Source organism: Strongylocentrotus purpuratus, unplaced genomic scaffold (assembly GCF_000002235.5).
Source record: "Strongylocentrotus purpuratus isolate Spur 01 unplaced genomic scaffold, Spur_5.0 spur5_scaffold_17, whole genome shotgun sequence".
Taxonomy (NCBI): Eukaryota; Metazoa; Echinodermata; class Echinoidea; order Camarodonta; family Strongylocentrotidae; genus Strongylocentrotus; species Strongylocentrotus purpuratus.
The window spans coordinates 14,034,235-14,060,615 of NW_022145602.1; the positions used below are offsets into that span (position 1 = coordinate 14,034,235).

The 26,381-nt window shown below is 44.8% G+C and overlaps 1 protein-coding gene across 1 annotated transcript in view; it reads left to right on the top strand.

The window, feature by feature from the left end:
* The window catches only part of LOC753825 (fibronectin), a 63,755-nt gene that overhangs the window by 15,833 nt on the left and 21,541 nt on the right, over positions 1-26,381 (top strand). Inside the window, exons 4-5 of the mRNA XM_030988231.1 lie at positions 6,216-6,470; positions 8,831-9,109. Coding sequence (XP_030844091.1) covers positions 6,216-6,470; positions 8,831-9,109 — 534 coding nt within the window. The remainder of the gene's footprint in view (positions 1-6,215; positions 6,471-8,830; positions 9,110-26,381) is intronic.

Here is a 26,381-nt window from a genome sequence, read left to right on the forward strand (position 1 = left end):
TGGTGTTTATCTTTGTTTACTTTTTGTGTATTCAGGTTCGTGATCGATGCGTTGGAGCCTGGTACTTGTGTTTCTCCCCTCCGATGGTGCAGCTACGGGAGGGGTGATTCACAAGCCGACCACTCGTTCATTCGGTGTGGTGGCAGGTGAGCTAGGGAGCGCTACTAGCGTCTCTCGGACAGGCTCGTTTATATTTGCCGGTTCGACTTCTGTCGGGCTCGGTAAGACAGCCAATGTTGGGACCCGTGGTCCCAGCAAGGGGGCGATCGGTTTACCGATCGGTAGCCCAACGCACGATAGAGAAGGGCGTCATTGGTCTGCCGGCCTTTGATGTTCATGCTCTGGGGAAGAGTGTCGCCATTGCGGCCACTGACACTCGGATCCGGGGGAAGAGTGTCGCTATCGCGGCCACTCACACTTGGAACCCGATTACTGGCTTTGCTCCCGCTAGTGACACGTGCAACAACTTGAGCGATTCGGCAGTCCTCGAGACTAGCTTGAATCCTCAGGGGCCGGCTTCCTCCTGTCGGGTGGAAGTCGTAAGAGACTTTCCGACCGGCCCACTAGGGTACTGTCCGTCAGTCTTGAGTGTTTACTCGAGTGCATCCGCAGCACCCCATGCCGCCTTGATCACTCAATAGTAGTACACTCTTGCTTGCTCTCTCTCGCTCACATCACAGTCGGGTGCTTTTGAGACGAGCAAATTATATCCGACCGCCTGCTCCGGATCGGTTTGCCGATTCGGATCCGATTTAGCCATGAGTGTCACAGTTTGCCTTTTGTGCAGCTGCAGTCACTCAGAGTGTCGTCATTATGCGACCTCTGACACTCGGACCTCGATCACTGGCTAGCCAGTGATGCGGGTTTTTTGAGAGATTCCGCAGCACTCTGTGCAGCCTTGGGTCCTCAGGAGTGGGCTCCCTCCCGGCAGTTGGGTAGGGAGTCGTAAGAGACTATCTGACCCTCCTGTCCAGGGTACTGTCTGTCAGTCTCGAGTGTCTACTCTGGTGAATCCGCCGCACCCCGTGCCGACTTAACCCTTACTGTACTGGGGGGGGGGGCCTGGGAGGCCCCCCCTCGACATTTTTGGAGATTACGCCGCAACCGCTTGGAATTTCAAATTGTTGTTTCATGACTTTTTTTCCCCAAGTCTTACGCCCATTTTGATACCATTTTCGTCGAAATCGGATATACCTGTAAGGTATTACATAACAATTAGTATGCGCATGTCATCAAAAATATGCTATAATTTATGCAAATTTATGCAAATTAACCTATACATTTTCAAATATCATAAAAATAATGTAACCTCGTGAATTTGAGATGAAGGAAACATTTATTCAATACATTTTAAACATTCTTCACAAGTCTACAGACAAATATGTAGAGTTTTCTGTAAAATGCATAAAGATAGCATTTTGCATATTTAATAAGGCTATAACGACAAAAATTTGCATATTAGGAAAAAACTAATTATACCATCTTGTCCCTTACATAAATATCAGCAAACATTCAAATTTTCGCGTTCATCGGACTTTCGACGGCCGATATTATATGGGGGGGGGGCCTCCCAGGCCCCCCTCCCCCCCCAGTCAGGAGGTGCTGAAAATAGCCCAGTACAGTAAGGGTTAATAACTCAGGAGTACACTTGCAACAACTTGAGCGATTCCGCAGTCCTCAAGACTAGCTTGAATCCTCAAGGGTCGGCTTCCTCCCATCTGGTGGGAGTCGTAGAAGACTTTCCGACCGGCCCACTAGGGTACTGTCCGTCAGTCTCGAGTGTTTACTCGAGTAATCCCACAGCACCCCGTGCCGCCTTGACCACTCAATGGTAGTACACTCTTTCTAGCTCTCTTGCTCCCGTCACAGTCGGGTGCTTATGAGACGAGCAAAATATATTTATATCCGTCGCCTGCTCAGCAGTGCTGATATATCTGTATCAGTCAAATATACGCTCTTGCTAGCTCTTTTGTTCCCGACCGCGTGTAGGCATGGAGTATAGCCATGTCCAGGCCATGTCTCGGTCATGTCTCTTTCTGAGTCGATGTCTGCCTTGGGCACACATTAGGCTACGGCTTGTAGGAGGGGTTCGGCCTCTTTTACACGCCTACCCTTCTCCGTTGCCATCGATCAGGCTGAGCCTCTCAATTATTTGGAGCTCTTCGCTGAGAGAAGTGAGCGTGGTAGTAACCTCAACCTCTGGTGGTACAGGCCTTCCTTTTTCATGGTCGGCTCTGTCTGGCCTTTGGACACGGGCGTCCAGGGCCTAGGTCAGGTTTTACCTTGTCCGGGTTCGGTCTCGTCCGGACATGGTGGATTGATCTGGTACCAGTTGCCTGGATAGTGTTCAATATTTTAGATGGCCCCTTCTGGTACCCAGTTTTGCTTACATGTTCCTGATTCTCAGGATCCTGTTCTCGTACTGGTTTGGTTCCTGGAGCTTCCCCTCCTATCTCAGTCGTCGCCCGGCGAGGAGATTATTGATTGTGGTTGCGCCTGCCCCCTCCGGGCCAGGTTCTCCACGTCGTTGAGTTTGAGGGTCAGGTGGGTGACTCTCAGTCACTAGTCAGCACGGCTCCCAAGCCCCTCATCGTTTGGCAGCCGACGTACAGACTCTTTGAGTCTTCATTACCGGATGCCTTCACTCTGGCTCTGCCAGGTACGGCCCAGGCTTCCCTTCTCCTTCCGCGGGAATACAACTCATGGGGGTTTGCCAGTCCGGTGACGGGTATCTTGTGTGTAAGGAGGGTATCCCTTCATTGGTGATCTCCTCCCGTTCTAGTTTTATCGAGCGCCGCCCTAGGGTGGGTCAGTTATGTAGAAGTAATCGCACTTAGCTCCACCTTTGAATCAAGCTTTGCGTCTTAGGGCTTTGTTGCGATGCAACGGCTCGTTAATTTTGTTGTTGGGAGTGGCCCCGGTTTCACCCACGTCATGGTTTAATCCAGTCGTGAAACGCAAAGATCCCCGTCTCAAGGCGGCTCCTGTGTCTTGATTGATGAGCTTCTGGCGCAGTGGAGCGGGTCGGTCCCGGTCACACTGAGTTTATTTCGGGGTTTACGAAGTCTAGTATGGCCGCTATACTCGCTTCTTCTCCCGTACCTGCGGGTAAGAAGCGCAAGCGTTCTGACATCCAGCTGCTGACTGGGTCTAGGTAGAGAAGGCTAGGTTAAGTGTTACGTCAGTCAGTGTTGTCTACCAGCTCAGGCTGGGCTTCGTGGCTTCTTGATGATTTTGGTGTCTGGGAATACCAGCCACCACAAGACCCGAAAGGCATTTTGGGTTTGGGCGGAGGCTCAGCTTCTGCCCCTTCCCGTGCCTCAGCTGGTAATGAGCCGGCCCTGGTCACACCTGGCTTCGGGTTCGTTCAGATTTCGCGGGTGTTGTTACTCCGGCATCCGAGACACTTTTTGGTTCGGGTTGCCTGGAGCTGTTGGCTTTCCACCATGGGCCGTCGTCCGATTGTTAGGAGTGGGCCTGTAGTTCCTGCCCTCGCGGTTGTCTGCGGCATCTGCAGCAGGGTTTTCAGTTGAGTTTGTCACTCGACAGAAGGTTGTCGACCACACGTAAGCCTTTCGCACCATGCTCTTGCAGCCTCTGATGCGATGAGGCGTGGTCTAGTGGTGACCATATTGAGCCTATTTAGCTGAACCTTCCAGCTTTAGCAAGGCCCTGGAGCAAGCTTCGTTCCCCGACGCTTTGGCGAGGGGTACGAAGTTATATTAGGTTTTTCATGATGTTTATTGTGGCCTTCTAATGTCAAGTCTCTGACTGTGATTTAGACGGAGAGAGCTGTGGTAATTTTTGGACCTCAGCCTGCCTGTTCTCCAGCCGTTCACACTGGGCTTCGCGCGGTGTCGAAGTATCTTGGTGGGCGACGGGTTTACCCTGGTCTCATCAGGCTGGTCTGAAGCTCAGTTTCGCTTGTCTGATGTAAGCCTGTACCCATTTTGGTTTGGGGATCATCTTGCCGAGTTCGGCCTCGGAGAGGCTCTTTATGATGGTTGGCATTTCTCCCCGGGCTTTTTGCCCGTTGGTGATGGTTAAAGATAAGACATGTTCCCTGAAAAGCATGGCTCTTCAAATGCCTTCATATTCTAAATATGTCCTGTAATATCGTAAAACTCCACGTGTTCGTGTAGTCCCATATACATCTTTCTGTGTACAGTGTTTGTAACTTTACCAAGACTTGGCCAAATTTCTTATCATTTTGATGATTCCAGAACGTTGCAATCCACACTAATTCTTATATGCTAGTTGATCAACCTTTTCTGGTCGATTCCACAACGTTTCTTTCACAATTCAATCGCATGACCAGAACTCAACTTCGTCTCTGAGCTCTCTTCTCCAGCTTCTTTTGCTACACCTCCAAGAGAGGAGTGGGTAGCTGGATCGGGACTCACCCTTCCCCTCTGGGGTTTGGGTTTTTCCTAAATGACGGCTATGGCTGTGACTCTTCTCACAGATGGCTTTACCAGGTCTCATTGAAGCCTGGTCGTTCGGCTGACCAGCCCTTGAGGGCTGTTGTGTCGCCTTTTTCGGGGGATTTATCTCTTGGACACAGTTCCCCAGCTCATTTGGAGGGTAATCAGTGTCCGTCGCTGATGTTCGGGGCAACGGGCTCCCCGGCTAGTTTTCGTTTCTGGCTAGTTTCAGTTCAGTGTTTCTGGTTTCTGTTCCCTCTCCCGCTGAGACCGGACCTGTTGTCCCAGTCTCTATCAGGGGTTTTCCGTCATCGCCCCGCGGTGCATACTCTCTCTGGCAGCTGGGCCGGTGGCGGGGAGTACGCTATGACTTCTGGACTCTGTGAGAGAGCCTCGCAGTTTATAATCTAGAATTGTAGGGATTTCACGAGGACCCTTTACAACTCTCGTTTGGAGCACGGCTTCATTTGGTGTGAAGTCCTCGGGGTCTCACCCGTAGACTTTGATAGGTGTCATAGCTGGATGTTGATTTACTTGTTTGACAAGGGTAAAGTCCTTCCTCTTTTTGTGGCTACCGTTCGGCCCTCGCCACCTCTCATGGTTGGTTTCCGGACGGCTCAGGTTTTTTTTTCTTCTCCCGTTTCTTGTTGGAAGTTTTACTGCGTTCTTTTCTGTAGTGGCCGGCTATCCTGAGGCTGGCTCCTGCTTGGAGGTTTCCGAAGGTTTTGGACGTTTTGGCAAAGCCTCTTTTTGAGCCTTTGTCTAAGGCCTCACTTGACGCTGAAAACGTTTTTCCTTATAGCAATAGCTTCCCCCGGCCATATCAGGTGGGAGAGGTGGGGAATTCGGTTGGTCCCACGACCTTCCTCCGGACCGATGGTGGTTTTCCTCAGTCCTCTTTCGGAATTCTTGGTCGCTCAGGACAAGGTCTGGTGCCCCATCAGGGCACTCAGGTTGTTCTTAGATAGGACTAAGGTTCATCGAAAGGAGGTCCAGTTGTTCCTCATTTCGCGGGAGCTCCTTTCTTCTGCGTCTCGAGAATCCATCTCCAGATGGATAGTGGACGCTATTCAGGCGGCGGGTTCTGAGGCCCTGTTCGCAGAGGGCAGGGCCAGTGCCCATAATTCCAGATGTAGTCGTACTTCCTGGGCGTTGTTCCAGGGAGTGGGTTTGGATGACATTTTGAAGGTCGCGTTTTGGCGGTCTCCCAATTCCCTTACGTCTTTTTATCTTCGGGGATGTCACCTCTGGGGAGGTGTTGTGGTGTTGTTTGCAACTACGTCCCTCCGGGCAATTTTGGCTGCCTTTGTTCCCCAGTAATCTCCTACTTGTTCGGGACATGCCTCCCGGTTCATATGTGTGCTGGTCTAGCAAATAATAGGTAGGTTCATTGATTTAATGTCGTAAATCAGAAAAATCAGAACTGATTTTATTATTTACTATATAAATCTATGTATCTACCTGTGTCCCTCCCTCCGTCCCCTCTCCTTGCGGGCAACATGTCCGAAGCTATGTCTTTGGAGGCTCGTGAAAGAGGATGAATGGCAGACGTGCGATGCGCACGTGAAGGCGATGTATGAGGGTGGGGGCATGTGCGAGTGTGACGTTTTTAAAGAGTTTTCGAAGGTAGCGTAATTTAGATAAACTAGCAAATAATAGGTACATAGATTTATATAGTAAATAATAAAAACAGTTTTGATTTTTCTGATTTGTTGTTTCATATATGTTGTTTAATATTGGATGGCTGAGCATGTAGTATTTATATCATGTGATCCATCCATGCACCCACAGACCCAAGGGAACCTTGGACTATTGACGTGGAAGGGGTGACCTCGACATCCATCTTAGTCACGTGGACCGAGATTGCAGGAATCACAGACTACATTGCCAACCTCAACCTGGCAAGCAACAACACTGAGCTGTTCTCAGGAGTCATCAGAAGTTCCCTCAAGGCTAGCTTCTCAGGACTGATGCCGGGAGAGGAGTACATCATCAAGATTGAGTTGCAGTGCGACGGAGAAGTTCTTTCTCTTCGACAGTTTACATGTAAGTCAGTTATTAAAGCTCATGTACAATGGGCATGTTTGGTATCAAAAAAGAAATTTAATTCTCCTTGTATCAAAGCATACATGTATACCGTATTTGGCCGCAGTATTTTTGGAAGAGAAAATATCAAAAAGTTGGGGTGCAGCCTTTGCGGCGAAAGAGCAAAAAAAAAAAGTTGGCAAGTCAAAAACACGAATCTGTACATATGGGACAACAATGAAAGGTGATGGACATTTCTAGAATAACTGTCTAGAATAACACATGTCTTACCCACAATTGTGTGTTATTTTTTTTTTAAATGAAGGGCAAATCTCGTAAATAAAATTCATAACTTACCAACCAAACTCTACTGGTAGATCTAGATTAAGTTTTTGCCGTAAAGCAACGTCAATCCTCAGATCTCGCGATCAAAGCTATGTTGAAATGCAATATACAAGAAAAAACAGCATGCGGAAGCAATAGAGTCGCGATAGCCGAGCGGTCTAAGGCGCTGGTTTCGGGTCCCAATCTACACATGTCCGCAAGAGATCGAATCTCGCCTTCAATTTTTTTTTTAAAAACGGGGGTGCGGCCTATATGGCGCTGCGGCCTTATCGCCGGCAAATACGGTATACAAAATGATTTGGTATTCTATCCATGATTTCAGGTGAATTGTAGTGTAAATACCTACAAGAAATGGATAGATAATGGCTATTCACACCCTTACGATAGGACTCTCTCCCCCTAAGGTTCCTGGCACATTAATCCAAGCATTTGGCTCATAGAGAGTGTGTGACAGTGTGTGTGTTGACTGTAGCAAATACACTCAGTCCTCATAGGCTTTACATGCGAGTATAGTGCAGGCTACTGTTGTGAGAATTTACATCCCAGGATGGTAAGCAAATATTAATCGACTACGAGGGTAATGGTACAAACTATCATCGCTGAGGTGATCTCGGGGGGCTTCTATCATCCAGAGGTGATCTCGGAGGGCTACTATCATTCCGAGCCGCAAGGCGAGGGATGATGGTAGCCCCGAAATCACCGAGGCGATGATAGTTTATATCCATTGCCTGAGTAAAGGAGGTTAATATTTGTTTTATATCCCTCATCGGCAATATGGTCTATTTAAAGTGAATTTTACATAATTAAAAGAACTGATTCTGCAGACAGTTTAGCTTCAGCTAGAAATTACAAAACGCAACATACATACAATGTAACAAAGTTGATGCGCGCTCATTTGACATTGACATTTCGCGTAGCCTACTTTGCTACGCGTATTCAATGGCAAGTGGGGCAGCAGCAAAAAGTTTCCTTACAAAAGTCCTATCGCAGGTAGATAGTACTTATCTATCTTTTATCATGTGACCTCGTTTAGACCATTCAGATTGCAAGATTCTTAGTATGCGGGATATAATATTTCTTTTTTTTTCTATATTTTTATTTCACTCGAGGAAAAATTCACAGTATTGCTAGTATCTTGCTATTTAATCATCTAAAAATCAAAGAAATTTGACGAAAGGTTTTTGAGGGCTTACCAAAACTGTACACAGCCTTTAACCCTTTGATACCAGTTCGATGCGCGTGGGGCGTTGTTCCACGTCTGCCAATTACGCCACACACACACATATAAATGTGTTTGGCAGGGTATTATCACATGAATGACATTTGCAGGAGGATTCCTTATAGTTTGCTATTCTATTTAAAGCAATATACATTAACATGTGTATCTTTGATACTTTGTACATGACATGTACATGTTCATCTGTAAGAGGAAAGTGATATTTATCATGCCTACTACCAAAAATAGTCGGTTCTTGTATACCATTCATGCCGGTCAGACTTGACATTCTTGGTGCTCCAATTACCTTCCATGTCTAGAGAGGTACTTTGGTGGTGGTGGTTATTATACCTGACTGCTAAGAAAGCATAAATGCTTGTAAGTAAGCAACCAGAGGGCCGACGGCTTTAGGTCCTCTCCGAGGAACCTGATAATGAGGATTAATGCCTTACCAAAGGGCACTAGCGCATCGCCTTGGTTTCGAACCCGGGTCACCAGATTACGAGACCACTGCTCTACCGACTGAGCTTTCGCTGAGCTATCGGTGTTGTGGTCTAGTGGATAAGTCTATCTGGCCGGACTGTGAACCACTAGTTCCGAGGTTCGAACCCCTGCCGCAGTACCATCATCCTTTTGCAAGATATTAATCTACATTTGCCACGCTAAAGCCAGCTAATGATATCAAAGTCCTTTCGAAGGACATAGAGACATAATGTGACACAAAAAACTATAATTGTTGATATTATTATCATTATTATTTTTATCATTTGTATTATTGTTATCATTATTACTATTTTTATTATTATTATCTCTTTTACAGTACCTCTTGAGCCGGTGTGTGCCGTCTTTACTTGGGTCACCGAAGACTCTGTCACCCTGCAGTGGTCTCGACCTGAAAGCAAGCTCTTCGGTTACGAGATCATGTACGACGACGGCAGTGGTCCGTACAGTCCTATCAATGTGTTCGACAGTAACTCTGTGCAGTTGGAGAGAACGATCACGGGTTTGATGGACGGACCAGGTGTTGAGGTAAACATCACCACGCTCGCTGGTGCAGGAATGGCCCAAACCAGAAGCAACCCCGTCAAGATTAGTCCAAGTGAGTAACTACAATGTTAACTTTAAACCTAACCACAATACATCTCTTCTCTTATCAACCTTTACTAGCCAAACCTTAACAAGGGGAGTGATTATCTGTTCAGGTCCCTGTGAAGGGTAAATGAAGGGTAATCTCAATGGTGAATGGTAATTGAAGGGTATTTCAGTGGTAGAGTTTAATACAAAGGGTATCTTAATGGTATTTGAATGATACCATGTGAGTGGTGAAGGGTAAACAAAAATGAAGGGTAAATTGAAGGGTATTTCAGTGGTAGAGTATAATTCAAAGAGTATCTTAATGGTATTTGAATGATACCATTTGAGTGGTGAAGGGTAAAAAAAAAAGTAGGGTAATTTGAAGGGTATTTCAGTGGTAGAGTATAATTCAAAGGGTATCTTAATGGTTTTTGAATGATATCATTTGAGTGGTGAAGGGTTAAATAAAATGAAGGGTAAATTGAAGGGTATTTCAGTGGTAGAGTATAATTCAAAGGGTATCTTAATGGTATGTGAATGATACCATTTGAGTGGTGAAGGGTAAACAAAAGATGAAGGGTAAAGGAAGGGTAGTCTGAATGGTGAATGGTATTACTCAAAGGGTATCTGAATGGTATTTCAATTATACCATTTGAGTGGTGAATGTACAAAAAAATGTAAGGATAAACAAAGGGTAGTCTGAATGGTGAATGGTATATGAATTATACCATTTGAGTGGTGAAGGGTACAACAAAGTGAATGGTAAATGAAGGGTGATCTGAATTGTGAATGTTATTTGTAGTGTAAATGGTGAAAGGTATTTGAAGTGTATTTCAGTGGTAGATTATAACCTTAATGCTATATCTTAATGGTTTTTGAATTATAACATTCAAGTGGTGAAGGGTACACAAAAATGAAGGGTAAATGAAGGGTAATCTGAATGGTGAATGGTTTATAAGGAAACGTTTCGCAAATGTTTTGGACGACGTGTGGCACAAAGTATTAACCACATTTAAAGCGATTTTTGCACAAGTTCCTATATATACTTTCTATCCGTCCTACTAAAGTCTGCGTCGACAAGAAATTATTGTGAGCCGAGTGGTATGCTGAAGGGTAGACCAATGGAGAACGTGTGGTATACTGAAGGGTAAACCAGTGGAGAACGAGTGGATACTGAAGGGTAATAAGTGGCATGTTGAAGGGTGAACCAGTGGTGTGAAGGGTGAGCTGAATGGTATGTTGAAGGGTATTGCAATGCTGAGCCGAGTGGTAAATTAAAGCATTACGAAAATTCCTCGCTAGAGAGATTCCTACTTCCTAATTCCTACTAACGTCCTTTACTCGGAAATTGTCACATAGAGTTTGCAAACGAGCCCGGAGAAGGACCTGCCGTTCTTATCACTTTCCTAATCCACTGCCAACGACGCACTAATAAGACCCGTCTACAGAGTCTGGCTGAAGAGAAAATGTGAAGAAAAAAAATCCCAAAGTTACAAAAATCTGTGTTTTTTTTCTCCCAAAATTTGTTTTTATGGATTCATTTACCCCAAAAAAACTTCAAAGCATAAAAACCGGAGATATGATATTTAAACTCACGAAAAGATTTCAGATTTGACTCGCTTCAGGAAACTTTTTCCCCCTTCTTCTCGCGGAGAGAGCTGTCAATCACGTTTCGACCGGCTGTTAAGCAGCTGCATCGGATTAAGCCGTCTTAGCACGACTGACCAGCTTGTATGACTGCGCATATTAGTGCATATGTCCTTTTGATTTAATGTTTTATTTTGAATTTGATTTTATTACCAGAAATTCGAAAATGAACTGCTACCTCAAATGCAATTTTGAACGGGAAAAAATGAACCAGCAAAAGCGGAGATAAATATGAGATCGTACGCTCTGCCGACGCTCAGATTGTCACATAGACATCCGGGTCTTTTCCGAGTTTCGTTCAATTCTCTAGCGAGGCATTTTCCCTCGCTCGTTAGAAAACTGTATGCGTAGGTGCACTGCGTGCGCTGGCGTCAGAATCAAACTCGGAGAAGGTTGTGCGACAATTTCTGAGCTTGTCTGAGCGATTATGTTATTGTTGTTGAATGAGAGTAGTCTAGTTACTAGACCTTCGCTGTGTTCTCCTCATTGCTTTTTTTTAATAAACTGACCTAAGCAGTAAGCGTAGAGTACTTTTCTCTTTCTGTCTTAAATTCATTATGTTATGTTATGTTTCTACCTTTTATCACCTTCTCGTATGTTATTGTTTGTTTTTATTATTCCCTTATTTTCTTTTTCCTATCTTTCCTTACGCTATTCTTTGTTTCTTCCTTCTACCACCTCCTTTTTTCTGACTTTCCTTATGTTAATCTTTGTTTTTCCATCTTTCATCTTTTGTTCTATCTTTCCATTATGTATTCTTAATCATTTTGTCTTTTTGTTTTAATTACTTAATGTTATTCTTTGTTCTATCATCTCTTATGTTATTGTTTGTTGTTATCATTCTATTATTTCCTCTTCCTCTCTTTCCTTACGCTATCCTGTGTTTCTTCCTTTTACCACCTTCTCTTATGTTATTCTTTGTCTTTATCATTCTCTCATTTTCTCTTTCTGTCTTTCCTTAAGTAATTACTAATTGTTTCTTCCTTCAATCACCTTCTCTTATGTTATTTTTTGGTCCGAAGCGCGGAAGCTTTGAAGTTTTATTACATTATTAGAGGAAGAAGACGAATCGTTGTACTGTCTCGACTCTTAATCCTTGTCTTAAATAAGACCCCCCCCCCCTCCCCCGCGCTTTTTGACGTTTCATTAAATCATTAGACAAAGAAGGTGATTTGTTGTACCGTTCTCGACTCTAAATGAATTGTCTTAAATATGACCCCCCCCCCCCCCCTCCCGCGCTTTTAACGCTTCATTTAATTATTCGAGAAAGAAGACGATTTGTTGTACCGTTCTCGACTCTGAATTCTTGTCTGAATTCAGCCCTACCCCCTCCACTCACGCGCAGAGCGTGAAAGCTTAACGTTTCATTAAATCATGAGAGAAAGAAGACGATTCGTTGTACCGTTCTCGACAATAAATCCTTGTCTTAAATAAGACCTCCCGCGCTTTGCGTGGAAGCTTTGATGTTTTATCAATTATTAGAGAAAGAAGACGATTCGTTGTACCGTTCTCGAATATGAATTCTTGTCTAAATTCAGCCCTACCCCCTCCATTCACGTGCAGAGCGCGAAAGCTTTAATGTTCATTAAATCAGGAGAGAAAGAAGACGAATTGTTGTACCGTTCTCGACAATAAATCCTTGTCTTAAATAAGACCCCCCCCCCTCCCGTGCCTTGCGTGGAAGCTTCAACGATTAATATAATTATTCGAGAAAGAAGATAATTCGTCGTACCGTTCTCGACTCTAAATCCTTGTCTCAATTATTACCCCCCCCCCCCTCCCGCGCTTTATAGCGCTTCATTTAATTATTTGAGAAAGAAGACGATTCGTTGTACCGTTCTCGACTCTCAATTCTTGTCTTAATTCAGGTACCCACCCCCCCCCTCCCGCGCAAAGCGTGGAAGTGATGTCGCTTCATTAAATTATTAGAGAAAGAAGACGATTCGTTGTACCGTTCTAGAATCTTAATTCTTGTTTTAATTACACCCCCTCCCACTCTCGCACAAAGCGTGGAAATTGAATTGTTTTCGCTTCTCTCTCTTCATAATTCTCAAGCGCTGGTAATATTGGAATTCATTTTTTCATTCATTTCTTTCTTTCCGTTTACTTACTTTTGTCATAAAAGCCAGTAACGTCAGGGAAATGTAATTGTTTTCGCTTCTCTTGATCTCCCGCGATCTGTCTCTCTTTAAAATTCTCAAGCGCTGATGATATTGGCATTCATTTTCTTTGATTTCCGTTGGCTTACTTTTTGTAATAAAGCCGGTAACATGCATCAGCGATATTTTAATTGTTTTCGCTTCGCTCTCTCCCGCGATCTGGCTCTCTTTATATTGCTCAAGCGCTTAATTGTTATATTGATATTCATTTTCTTCATTCATTTCTTTCTTTTCGTTGCTTACTTTTTGTCATGATAGACGAAGTAACATCAGCCAAATTGAATTGTTTTCGCTTCTCTCGATTTCCCGCAACCTGTCTCTCTTCATAATTCTCAAGCGATGGTGATATTGGAATTCATTTTCTTCATTCATTTCTTTCTTTCCGTTGGCTGACTTTTTGTCATGAAGCCGGTAACATCAGCGACATTGAATTGTTTTCGCTTCTCTCTCTCCCGCGATCTGCATTCATTTCTTCATTCATTTATATCTATCTGTGGGCTTACTATGTGTCATATAAAATCTGATAACATCAGCTAAATTAAATTGTTTTCGCTTCTCGATCTCCTGCGATATGTCTCTCTTTATATTTCTCAAGCGCTGGTGATATTGGCATTCATTTCCTTCGCTTCATTTCTTTCTTTCTGTTGGCTTACTTTTTTCATAATAGACGGTAACATCAGGGAAATTGAATTGTTTTTGCTTGTCTCTCTCCAGCGATGTGTCTCTCTAATAATTCTCAAGCGCTGGTGATATTGGAATTCATTTTTTTCATTTTTCAACGATTTCCGGTTTTCCGTATACCGCTCATGCAGCGTGCTAGTACAACTAGTAAACACGGAAAACCGGAAATCGTTGTGCATGATGGGATCGGGATATTTACTTCGTACTTCGGTCTAATGAAGACGGTCGCAAACTATCCTGCTAGTTCGGAAATAGTGGGATATTTTGCAAACTAGACCGACATATCTTGGGATATTATCCCGACCAACTATCCAGCTAATTTGCTACTTCGGTCTAATGAAGACGCAAATTAGCTGGATAGTTTCGATCGGGATAGTTCAAATAGCTGGATATTTGGCAATCTCGAGATAGTGAAGACACGCCTGACAATTCACTGACTTTCTCTAATGGAGAGTTTTCATCATGAGAGTATTTTATCACTTATTTAACCATTCAAAGGGTATTTTACCACTGAAATACCCTTCAAAGGGTATTTTACCATTCAATATGCAAATTAAATGTCCCAATTATTTTAATTAGTATTGAAGGGTAAATGAAGGGTAATTCGAAATGGTATATTCCAACACTGAGTGGTAAATTCTGAAGGGTAATTGAATGGTGTTCTAATGCACAGAGTGGTAAATTTTGAAGGGTAAAATCAATGGTATACCATTCAATTTACCCTTCATTTACCATTCAATTTACCATTCAATTTACCCTTCAGTTTTTTTGGTAAGGGGGGGGGAGGGAACAGACTCCCAAAATCATTGAAAAATTATAAAACTGTAGATCACTTTCAGAGAAAAACACATCTAATAATAATTATAATATTTTAGGTTTTTGTATAGTACATATCCCATTTTAACGTCTCTATGCGCTCCCATAGACCTTTGGAAATTATTACCTACCGGTATAGGCTTTAGCATGGCTGCTATTAAGGCGCTCTAGCATTTCAAGGAATTTTTTCCTGCAAGGTACCCATGTAACTCACCTGGAACAAGTGTGGCAAATGTAGATTAATGTTTTGCTAAAGGACACTAGTGCCGCGGTGGGAATTGTGATCCACAGTCCGGTAACATATCCACTCGACCATGACAGTTTGTTCTGTGGAAAGTGGAAATTCAAAGAAAATCACAAATATGTCAACTAATGTATCACTAGAAACTGGTAAGCTAACAGATGGCCATCGTACAAGTTTTAGGTCAACTACATATAGGGTGATTTATAAAAATACAAATACAGCCACCTCCATAGCATAACGATGTTTTAATGATGTCACATAATGGACCATTACTACCTATTAAAGCAAACGACATCCCATAAAGAATGAACATAATTGCAAAGCTATTATTTCTCAAATTATAATGAGTTAAGTGTATGTGATGGCATTTCAAACCATTCAAAAGGGGATATGAAACCGATTCTGATAACTTAAATCTTTTGTTTGTTAATACACAGGATAGGGGTTAATTAACAATCATAGAAGCCAGACTTTCAAATTGAAAAAGAATGGCATTTGTTCCCTCTTGAAAAGCCGAACATACCGCGGTGTGTGCAGCTGAATATACAATGCCGTCTTATTTTGTTTACAAGCGACAGATTCCTTTATCTTTGTATCGCTGCATTTGTCATCAAATTAAAAACCATGCGCAGGATTTAGAGTGAGGCAATAGATTATACATTTATTCTGACGATAGTTAAGTAAGAGAAAGAACTCAAGAGAAGATGAAAAAACAGGCACTGAAAATGTGTGAGATGTCATGGGACATCGTCTGCTTGTGCAAATCATGTCCATTCTGTGATCTCACACACAGGCACGTAGCCACGGGGGGGGGGGGGGGGGGGCACGGGGGGGGCACGTGCCCCCCCCTAAATTTCCAGGATCGGTTGCATTTTTTTAGACCCCTTTTTTTTTACCTTGATCGATTACATGTATGTGCCCCCCAAACATCAAACTCTGTCTACGTGCCTGCTCACACATCTCAGCAGCGTTCGAAGAGCTCTTCAGGTGCTATGCCGGGGCTGTATTTAATCATTTTGTAATTATCCCCTCGCCGACGAAGTCAGGGGGGATATAGTAACGCTGCCGTCCGTTCCTTGCGTGCGTCCGTCAGTCCGTTCGTAACAAATTTGGTTTCCAATCGATAACTTCAGTAATGTTTGACAGATTTTAATAAAATTTGATATGAAGGTACATGATATCAAAATACAGGCTAAGTTCGATTTTGGAGTACGTAGGTCAAAGGTCAAATGCATAGCTCATTAAATATGCGTAAAAATACACATCTGGTTTCCGATCGATAACTTTAGTAATGTTTGCGGATGATAATGAAATTTAATATGAAGGTACATGATATCAAAATACAGGCTACGTGACCAAGTTCTCATAGCTCATTAAATATGCGAATCTGGTTTCCATTCGATAACTTGAGTAATGTTTGATAAATTTTAATGACATTTGATATGAAGGTACATGGTATCAAAACGCAGCCTAAGTTCGATTTCGGAGTATGTAGGTCAAAGGTCATAGCTCATTAAATATGCGAACCTGGTTTACGATCCATAACTTTAGTATTGTTTCACAGATTTTAATGAAATTTGATATGAAGGTTCATGGTATCAAAACACAGCCTAAGTTCGATTTCGGAGTATGTAGGTCAAAGTTCATAGCTCATTAAATATGCAAATTTATAACAATAAATCAATGTACCTACCTATTTATGCTAGTCGTTCTCGACTACAAGCCATCACGAGAATTTTAAACCCCAAAAGTCACTAGGTGCGTAACCCCCCGTCTTCCCATTGTCCTGCCCAACTCTATAGAATACTTCCTCTGTTTTCCTCGCAACCATCGAGTTAACAGCTGAGTAGTATCTCTCCGTGAAAATAGACTGTTTTTACCTTCTTTTTCATATTTAAGCTGTTTTTCATTGATTATTCTTGTTCCTTTTTCAATTGTGATTGATTTGGACTTGCCTTGAAGTCACTTATTTTGCATTTTGGACGGTTTTGAGACCCTTTTTTGAAAGGTGTTCTGTTCCGTTTTTGTTTTCACCGCACGTTGAATTTGTTTCCTCGTGCGCTGTGTGTTTTGTGTGCCTTTTGATCTGGTGCATGTTTCTCTGTTTGCTTGCTTGACTTTAACGTGCATATTTTTTGTGCCGTGTTTTGTTTTTGCATTGCTATATTTTGCCGTATTTTTACGGGTTTTATTGGTGTGTACCCTTTGTTTTTTTGTAAGTTGTTTTTATTTTTCAGAAATCCGATCTGCTGTTATGAGTTCGTCGGAGGACGATGGGTAGAGGTCCTGGCGTTCCACGGCGACTACCTCGGTGCCTTCGGTTTCGATCTCACGTCCACCCGAGGTGGCTCGTGTTGTTGCACGCCCCGAGGGGGTCGGGTTTCGGCCTGGCTTTCTCGCGGGCCGTGTACGGGAGAAGGCAACTCAGTCACCCGCCAGGGCGACTGCAGGTATGTATAGCGGTCAGTCAAGTGGAACGAGATCGGGGGCCCTTGTGTCTAGCAGGCTAGACTTTGAACAAGACCCACCGGCTGTTGTTGGCGGTATGTCCGCACAAACCTCAGCTTTGTCTCAATCGTCACTGATATCTCACGGTATGACCGTCGAGTCAGCGGCGTTTCAGGGCTCAATGCCCCCCGCTTCTAGCGGGGTGGTTGCGAGCGCTGTTTGTTCCACATCGAATGACGGTTCAGGCTCTGTTCCGGGGGTGCCGCCCCTATTCGAACATCCGGTAATCGACGTGTTGGCCCCGGCATCTGAAATAGATGTCTCGTGAGCCGACACTCTCCCCGCTCTCGCAAGCGGGGAGCGGCTTCTACTGCGGTGCAGTCAAAGAAGTCGAAGAAGAAAGGCACGTCTGTGACTAAGAAAAAGTCTAAGAAGCGTGCTGTTTCTTCCCCGTCTGATGCGGGGCTTTTGACTTTGTTCAAAGCCTTCGCTCAGCAGCAGGGCTGGGCGCTTCCTTCGGGGGCATCGGCACCTGTTAGCGATCAGGCTGTGTTGGGAGTTACTCCGTCGGGGGTTACTCCCCCGTTAGCGTTACCTGCTCTGGCGGTAACCGCTCCAGTAGTTGTCAATCAACCGTCTGGGTGTGATTTTCAGCAGACTCGGGTTCTTCCCCCAGCGGCACGCGGTGCTCCACCTGGGGAAGAACTGTGTTGGATCCTTGGTCTTACCCGGTCGGTCCCCCGTCCGGGGCTGAGTCTGTGTCTCAGGTCTCTATCTCTTCGGAGGTGTCGACCGTAACGGGTTTGGCCGAATCTCAGTCTCACTCCCAGCTGGGTGTTGAGGCTAAGGCATTGTTGGAGAAATACCTCCCTGAGGTTTATTCTCCTGTCCCGGTGGTGGGGGCTCCGTCCTCATTGCTGTTTAAACAGCAGTCCTCGGGCGTGGGTATTCCCCTTATCGAAGATTTCCAGGGAGAATACGATCGTATTGGTTCATCGCCTAGAACAAAGAGACCCCTCGTGCGCGGGAAAGAGTTTCGCTTCAATGATGAAGTCGGCTCTAGTTTCTTTAGGGCTAAGAAGTTTTCCCCCGAGATTTTGGGGGTTGGTCAGCGCCTTCGGGCGTCCAACCCTCTTACTTCTAAGCCTTTTAAGGATACGGACCGCTACCTGTCGTGTCTATCCGAGGGGGTTCTGACTAGTATGCGCCTGTGTGCCTATCAAGGTTCCCTTCTCAGCTTGAGGGCTAGAGCTGCGGAGCTTGAGGTGTCGGAAGCTGATCTTTTGATCATAGATGTCATTTTACTCTCACTAGCTGGACTTCAATGGTCGCAGTTATCGGAGTCGGCGGTCGCATTGACTCACCGGCGTCGGGAGCTGGCGCTTTCCGCTTTGGGGGTTCGTGATGCTGACGTTCCGTCAGTCCTCCGGGACGTCCCCTCGCGCGGTCCTTTTCTTTTTGGCGGGCAGTTTGCCCAGGTTTTCCAGAAAGAGATCGATAGCCGCAAGCAGGTGGCTGTTTTGGCTGAGGGTTTTAGGCGTCCTCAGAGGCCAGCTTCACGCTTTGGCCGTGGTTTGGTTGTGCCTCGGGGTCAGGGTCAACAGCACCAGGTGACGGTGTCTGTTCCTCCTCCAACCTCCTTTCAGCCTCCCCGGCGGGGTGGCAGCGGTGGTAGGGGTGGTGGACATTCCAACAGGGGCCAGCGTGGTGTCCCTCGTGGTCGTACGTTCACTGCCGCTACTTCGCGGCGTCTTTGAAGTTTTTCCCCGAGCGCTAAGTCCTCAGATCAGCGTCGGGGGGCGTCTGCGATTCTTTCTCACAGCTTGGCAAGCTGTCACAAGAGACGCACTCGTGCTCTCTATTGTGCGAGAAGGTTATTGCATCGATCTTTGCGCCGCACTTCCAGGCGGCGCATTAAGATGTCGTCAGTCCCCCATGGCCGCCCCGGCTCTTCAGCATGCCGCCACGGAGATCAAATCTCTGTTGGAAAGAGGGGCGATCGAGAGAGTGGAAGATCATTCTCGATGATGCCTGTCGCCGATCTTTGTTATCCCCAAGCGCTCGGGGAAGCTTCGAATGATTCTGAATATGAAGCGGATAAATCTCTTTATTCCGCCGGTTCATTTTCGAATGGAAACCTTGGCCTTAATCCTCCCTATAGTGAGGGTAAAGAATTATGCGGTGTCCTTGGACCTCAAGGACGCTTATCTGCATGTTCCCATTCATCCGAGGTCCAGGGACCTTTTGGGGTTTTCGTTTCAGGGCCGGACCTATCGGTTCCGGTCCCTTCCTTTCGGCCTTCGACCAGCCCCCCGTGTGTTTACTCGGGTGGTCGCGGCTCTAGCGGCCTATCAGGGGTCGCGGTCTTCGTCTGTTCTGTTATCTGGACGACTGGATCCTTCTGGCGGAGTCCGAATCTCTTCTCTTGGATCATCTCTACCTGTTGGTACAGACGACCAGAGAGCTCGGTTTCCTGATAAATTGGGAGAAGTCCAATCTATCTCCTTCCCGCGTCCCTTCCTTTTTGGGAGCGGTGCTAGATATCCCGTGTCAACTGGCCCGGCCCAGCTGGGACAGGATTTTGACCGTGTCTTCGGCGGCTCGTCGGCTTCTTTTGCTCAGACGGGTCAGGGCCAGACAATGGCTCCAGTTTCTGGGCTATTTGGCCAGTCTGGTGGATTTGGTGGTGGACTGTCGACTGCTCATGAGACCTTTCCAGGTCCACCTTCTCAAGTTCTACCGTCCGGGCAGAGATTCTCTGTCGACCTGGATCCCGTTGCCGGATCACATCAGGTCTCTCTTACCTCGTTGGACAGACGTGGTCTTTTTGGCTCGAGGCAGGCCTTTCCGGGTTCCCCTGCCGTCAATTTCGGTATCGACGGATGCCTCTCTGTTGGGCTGGGGAGGCCACTGCAACGGAGGTACGGTGTCGGGGGATTGGTCACATCTGCAGGTGTTGCCTCACATCAACGTGCTGGAGTTTTTGGCAGTGATCTATGTTCTACGTCACTTTGCCATCCGGTTTGTTCGTCGGTCGGTTTTGATTTTGACGGACAATGTAACTGTGGCGGCGTACATAAACCGGCAGGGCGGCACCCGGTCTGCTCCTCTGGACCGGTTGGCCGCGCAACTATGGAGTTGGTGTCGTCAGTTGGACATTACACCGATAGCTTCTTTCATTCCCGGTCGGGAGAATCTGATTGCAGACTTCCTTTCTCGAGGTCGGTGTCTGCCATCGGAGTGGACGCTCCATTCGGCAGTTTTTCAGACGCTCCTTTCGACCTGGGGTCGGTTGGACGTCGACCTGTTTGCCTCGGCGTTGTCTCATCGGCTCCCGAGGTATTGCTCCCGAGTTCAGGACCCGGGGGCGTGGGTGTTGGATGCGTTCTCCCTCAATTGGGGGACCTTTCGGGGATACGCTTTTCCTCCGTTTCCCTTGATCCCTCGGGTGTTGTTGAAGGTCAGGGAGGATCGAGCACTGGTGATTTTGGTGGCCCCCAACTGGCCCAGGCGTCCTTGGTTCCCAGAGTTGTTGAGTCTGCTCGTAGCTCCTCCGTGGTCACTTCCGCTGCGAGCGGATTTAGTGACACAACCCCTGTCGGGGATTCTTCACCACAATCCGGCGTCCTTGCACTTGACTGCTTGGCCTCTGTCCGGGAGACTGCAAGGCAGTCGGGACTTTCTGAGAGAGCCGCTGATTTTGTAGCTGGTAGTCGTAGGGACTCTACGCAGGTGGTTTATAATTCGCGTTTGTCTGTCTTCTTCGAATGGTGTCAGGAGAGAGACGAGTCCCCTAAGACTGCTTCGCTTGGTTCTATTGCTGATTTCCTCATACACTTGTTTGACAAGGGTAGAGCTTTGTCTACAATCAGAGGTTATCGGTCTGCCATTGGGGCTATCCACACTGGTTTTTCTGATGGGTCAGGAGTGTCTTCTCCCCATTTGTGTGGTCTTCTCAGGTCCTTTTTCTTGAAGCGACCTCCAGTGTCTCAGCTGGTCCCTTCCTGGAGTTTACCTAAGGTTCTTGAGGCTCTTGGTAAGCCTCCGTTTGAGCCGATGGGGAGTTCTTCCCTTCACCATCTTACCGTGAAGACAGTCTTTTTGATGGCCATCGCTTCGGGTCAGAGACGCAGTACTTTACATGCTCTTTGCCTTACTCCTGGCCATATTCGTTGGGAGGCCAGGGGTGGCGTTCGTCTTATTCCCAAGGCCTCCTTTATCGCCAAAAACCAGACGGCTTCTTCGGGGCCGGTTGAGGTTTTTCTTTGTCCTCTGTCTGATCATTCTTCCATACGTAAGGATAAGGTTTGGTGTCCGGTTCGGGCACTTAAGTGGTACGTTGAGAAGACCAAACCTTTTCGTACAGATGACCAATTGTTTTTGATTACCCGGGAGCCCTTTTCTCCGGCTTCCCGGGTCTCTGTGTCTCGTTGGATTGTGGAAGCTATTCGGGCTGCGGGCCCTGAAGCTTTGTCGGCCGGTTGTAGGCCTCGTGCCCACGATACTCGTAGCATTAGTACCTCCTGGGCTCTTTTCCAGGGCGTGGGGCTGGAAGATATTCTTCGGGCTGCCTATTGGCGCTCCCGTAATTCGTTTATCTCTTGCTATCTTAAGGATGTCCCTGCGGGTGAGGTTTCTTTTGCTTCTGCGCCGCTTAAGGCGGCTGCGTCTTCCCTCTAGATTGCCTCTTCGGAACATGCCTCCCTTGGTTCCGTCTGTGCTGGTCTAGCATAAATAGGTAGGTACATTGATTTATTGTTATAAATTAGTAAAATCAGTATTGATTTTCTTATTTGTTAAATAAATCTATGTACCTACCTATTGCCCTCCCTCCATCCCCTCTCCTTGCAACATGTTCCGTATTTCTTTCGGGGTTGCTCGGTTTTTCAGAGGAAGTATTCTATAGAGTTGGGCAGGACAATGGGAAGACGGGGGGTTACGCACCTAGTGACTTTTGGGGTTTAAAATTCTTGTGATGGCTTGTAGTCGAGAACGACTAGCATAAATAGGTAGGTACATAGATTTATTTAACAAATAAGAAAATCAATACTGATTTTACTAATCTGGTTTCCATTCAATAACTTGAGTAATGTTTGACGAATTTTAATGAAATTTAATATGAAGGTACTGTACATGGTATCACAATACATGTACAGCTTAAGTTCGATTTCTGAGTATGTAGGCCAAAGGTGAAAGGTCATACAGTAGCTCATTTAATATGCAAAAACACCTAATTATATATGTGAAAATGTGGTTAACTTCCTTGCCTAGTAATATAATAGTATAGTCAAATGGAGGTAACTTGTTCTGACGTATTTAGGCCATTTGTACCCTGCGAGGGGATGCTACGCTTTGCGTTGACTTGTTAATCATTACTTCTAATGTTTCCAATTTGAATTTTGACAACCTTGTCGAATCAAAGTTTCAACTTTGCAATAATAAAAATAAATCAGTTTTTAAAATCAATGAATATCTATTTTAAGCACTTTCAGCGTACTTTTGTTATTACATTTAATCTGATTATTATAGGGGCCATGACCCCCATCTGGACGGATTTGTTGGGCATTGTAAATATGTGCATTACTATTATTCTCTTTTCCCCCTTCAATTCTGATGAGTTTTATGTCATTGTAAAGCTAAGAATCTCTTCAGTTTAAGAATGGTCTTTAAAATCATATCTGTGACTCTATGGTGTATTTTGGTGTGATGGGTCTTTTTTTATTAACTCATAGCCTGCCATGAGGCTGCATGCACGCTACCTATTGAGTGCCATGTGCGTGCGTGCACACTTCCGTAGTAGCGGTTATTGTTCATGCTCATTGGGCTGTGCTGTGTGTTTTGCATTCGCCATTCATAGAACCATCGCGTTAATCAGATTATCTCAAAAACAACCTGGCACAATGGGGATTAGCCCTGTGGCACGATAAGAGTTAATGTACAGTTTATGTATCTAACTTTCTATCGTCTTTAAGATTCTGAATTTAACATGATGGCTTTTTTTTACAGTTGACCTTTCCTTTCCAGATGAATCTTTTGAAGAGAGTGGTGAGAGCATACATTAAGGACTCTTCGATTGTCACATCTACATTGTAAATTGCAACATTGCGTCATTCTGATGATCTGCGCATGCGCCATGATGTCTACCCTGTAGAGAATGTGTGTTCAGCTCGGTTTTGACGATCACCTCAATGTTGAATGCCGTACTCTATAGCAAGAGTCGGTATCTAGCTCTCTGTACCTGTACGTCATTCATTCGTTCATGTCTCCTTAGATCAAGACTAATGTACAGTTTCTTAATTGAATTAAATTAATTTAAATTAAATTCTTCCCATCGCCCGATGGCTGCGATGGCCGTCTCATTTACAAGGGTCAGGTATTCATCTGTGCAACTTGTTTCGCCGCACTTCAAGATGTGTTTCATCGTCTGAGTCTCTCCACAGTTGCAGAGAGTATCTTCTTCATGGGCATAGCTCCATCTTGCCATGTTTGCCTTACACCGCCCCATCCTTGTCCGCATTTGATTTACCGGTAGGCATTTCCACTTCTGGCCATTTCAGGTTTAGTCCTTTGATGAGTCCTTTGATGGGCTTGGCTGGTGGTGGAGGAATCTGCTCAGGTGGTGGGACAGAATCAAGGAAGCTGTGTTGGGATACATGGCGTTTGTGGGGTGGCAGGTAGCCGTATAACATGTGTGTGTCATCTGTCGCCTGCTTCATCCGTTCCTTTAGGCAGGTGTTAGAGCGTCCTTGGTTAGCTAGGAGATCCGATGCCAGCGAGGTGATATATCTCCTCAACTTTTGTCGGTTTCAGGCAGCCTGTTAGCCTTCGATGTGTTATTGAGTGTAGTATCAAGCTTCTTCACATGGGCTGATCTGAACCAAACTGGGCAAGCATATTCTGTGGATGACATGCAGAGAGGATCGAGCTGCAGATTGTACAGTTTTTTGGGGGTCAGCGCCATAGTGTGAAGTGTTTACCTGTAAAGTAATTTGAGCTCATTCAAAGTGGCAAGGGCGCAGGAAATGTGGATATGCAAGCCAAATACTAGTACACCACACACATGACGTCATGTTCACTAGTGCGGCAAACAGGCCTTGACTGAACTTGAAATGATTTCAAAGAGAAATGATGAGCAAGGGACGTACGTGGACTACCTGAGTGAACATAAACTCTGACTAGAACGGCGTTCTTGTTGACACAATGGAAAACACCTTATTATCTAAGATCTGTCTGTCAATAAAGTGTAGTCCGCTTTGGGTGATTGAAAACGTTTGTCCTCCAATAAACACACAAGTGTGTCAAACTCCCCTCGAGGAAACTAACACGACTCCTGTCTTAATTAAGAGGAAATCCTACCTTGATAGCAAACTACTCTATAGGAAAGCAGAATTATCTGAAAGTGGACAGGTGAAATTTAATGCGCCAAAAAGTTCACTCCTCGAACAGCCCCCCCCCCCACCGAAAAGGCACTCCGACACAAGTGCCAGAACTCAACTCAATGCAATTCAACTAATTTACTTAAAGGTGAAATTCAAAGAAAATCACAAATATGTCAACTAATGTATCACTAGAAACTGGTAAGCTAACAGATGGCCATCGTACAAGTTTAAGGTCAACTACACATCGGGTGATTTATAAAAATTCAAATACAACCACCTCCATAGCAGCTGGAATATACGAGAGATTCGCCGGAAAAATAACAATGTTTTAATGACGTCACTATATGGACCAACGCTGCCCAAGCAGACGACATCCCATAAAGAATGAACATAATTGCAAAGCTGTTATTTGTCAAATTATAATGAGTTTAGTGTATATAAATGTAATGGCATGTCAAACTATTCAAAAGGGGATATGACCCGATTCTGATAACTAAAATATTTTGCTTGTAAATACACAGGATAGGGGTTAATTAACAATCAAAGAAACCAGACTTTCAAATTGAAAAACCCCCGGAATGATATTGAGGACGGCATTTGTTCCCTCTTGAACCGCCGAACATACCGCGGTGTGTGCAGCTGAATATGCAATGGCGTCTTATTTTGTTTACAGGCGACACATTCCTTTATTTTTGTATCGCTGCATTCGTCATCAAAATAAAACCATGCGCAGGTTTTAGAGTGAGGCAATAGATTATACATTTATTCTGATGGTAGTGAAGTAAGAGAAAGAACTCAAGAGAAGATGAAAAAACAGGCACTGAAAATGTGTGAGATGTCATGGGACATCGTCTGCTTGTGCAAATCATGTCCATCCTGTGATCTCACACATCTCAGCAGCGTTCGGAGAGCTCTTCAGGTGCTATGCCGGGGCTGTATTTAAGCGTTTTGTAATTAATCTTTTACTTCAAATGGTTTCAAGCATTGAATTTTGACAACCTAGCTTGTAGAATCAAAGTTTCAACTTGGCAATAATGAAAATAAAGCTAGTTTTTAAAATCAATGAATATCTACTTTAGGCACTTTCAGCGTATTTTTGTTATTACATTTAATCTGATTATTATAAGGGCCATGACCCCCATCTGGACGGATTTGTTGGGCATTGTAAATGTCTGCATTACTATTTTATGTCATTGTAAAGCTAAGAATCTCTTCAGTTTAAGAAATGGTCTTTAAAATCATATCTGTGACTCTATGGTGTTTTTTGGTGTGATGGGTCTTATTTATTAATGTACATTTTATGTATCTACATGTAACTTTCTATCGTCTTTCAGATTCAGAATTTAACATGATGGCTTTTTCTTACAGTTGACCTTTCCTTTAATTTACAGATGAATCTTTTGAATAGTGTGGTGAGAGCATACATTAAGGACTCTTCGATTGTCACATCTACATAGTAAATTGCAACATTGCGTCATTCTGATGATCTGCGCATGCGCATGATGTCATGATGTCTACCCTGTAGAGAACTTGTGTTCAGCTCGGTTTTGACGATCACCTCAATGTTGAATGCCGTTCTCTATAGCAATAGTCGGTATCTAGCTCTCTGTACCTGTACGTCGTTCGTTCGTTCATGTCTCCTTAGATCAAGACTAATGTACAGTTTCTTAATTGAATTAAATTAATTTAAATCAAATTCTTCCATCGCCCAATGGCTAAGATGTCTGTCTCATTTACAAGGGCCAGGTATTCATCTGTGCAACCCGTTCCGCAGCACTTCAAGATGTGTTTCATCGTCTGAGTCTCTCCACAGTAAATTGCAGAGAGTATCTTCTTCATGGGCATAGCTCCATCTTGCCATGTTAGCCTTACACCGCCCCATTCTCGTCCGCATTCAATTTAGGCATTTCCAATCTCTGGCCA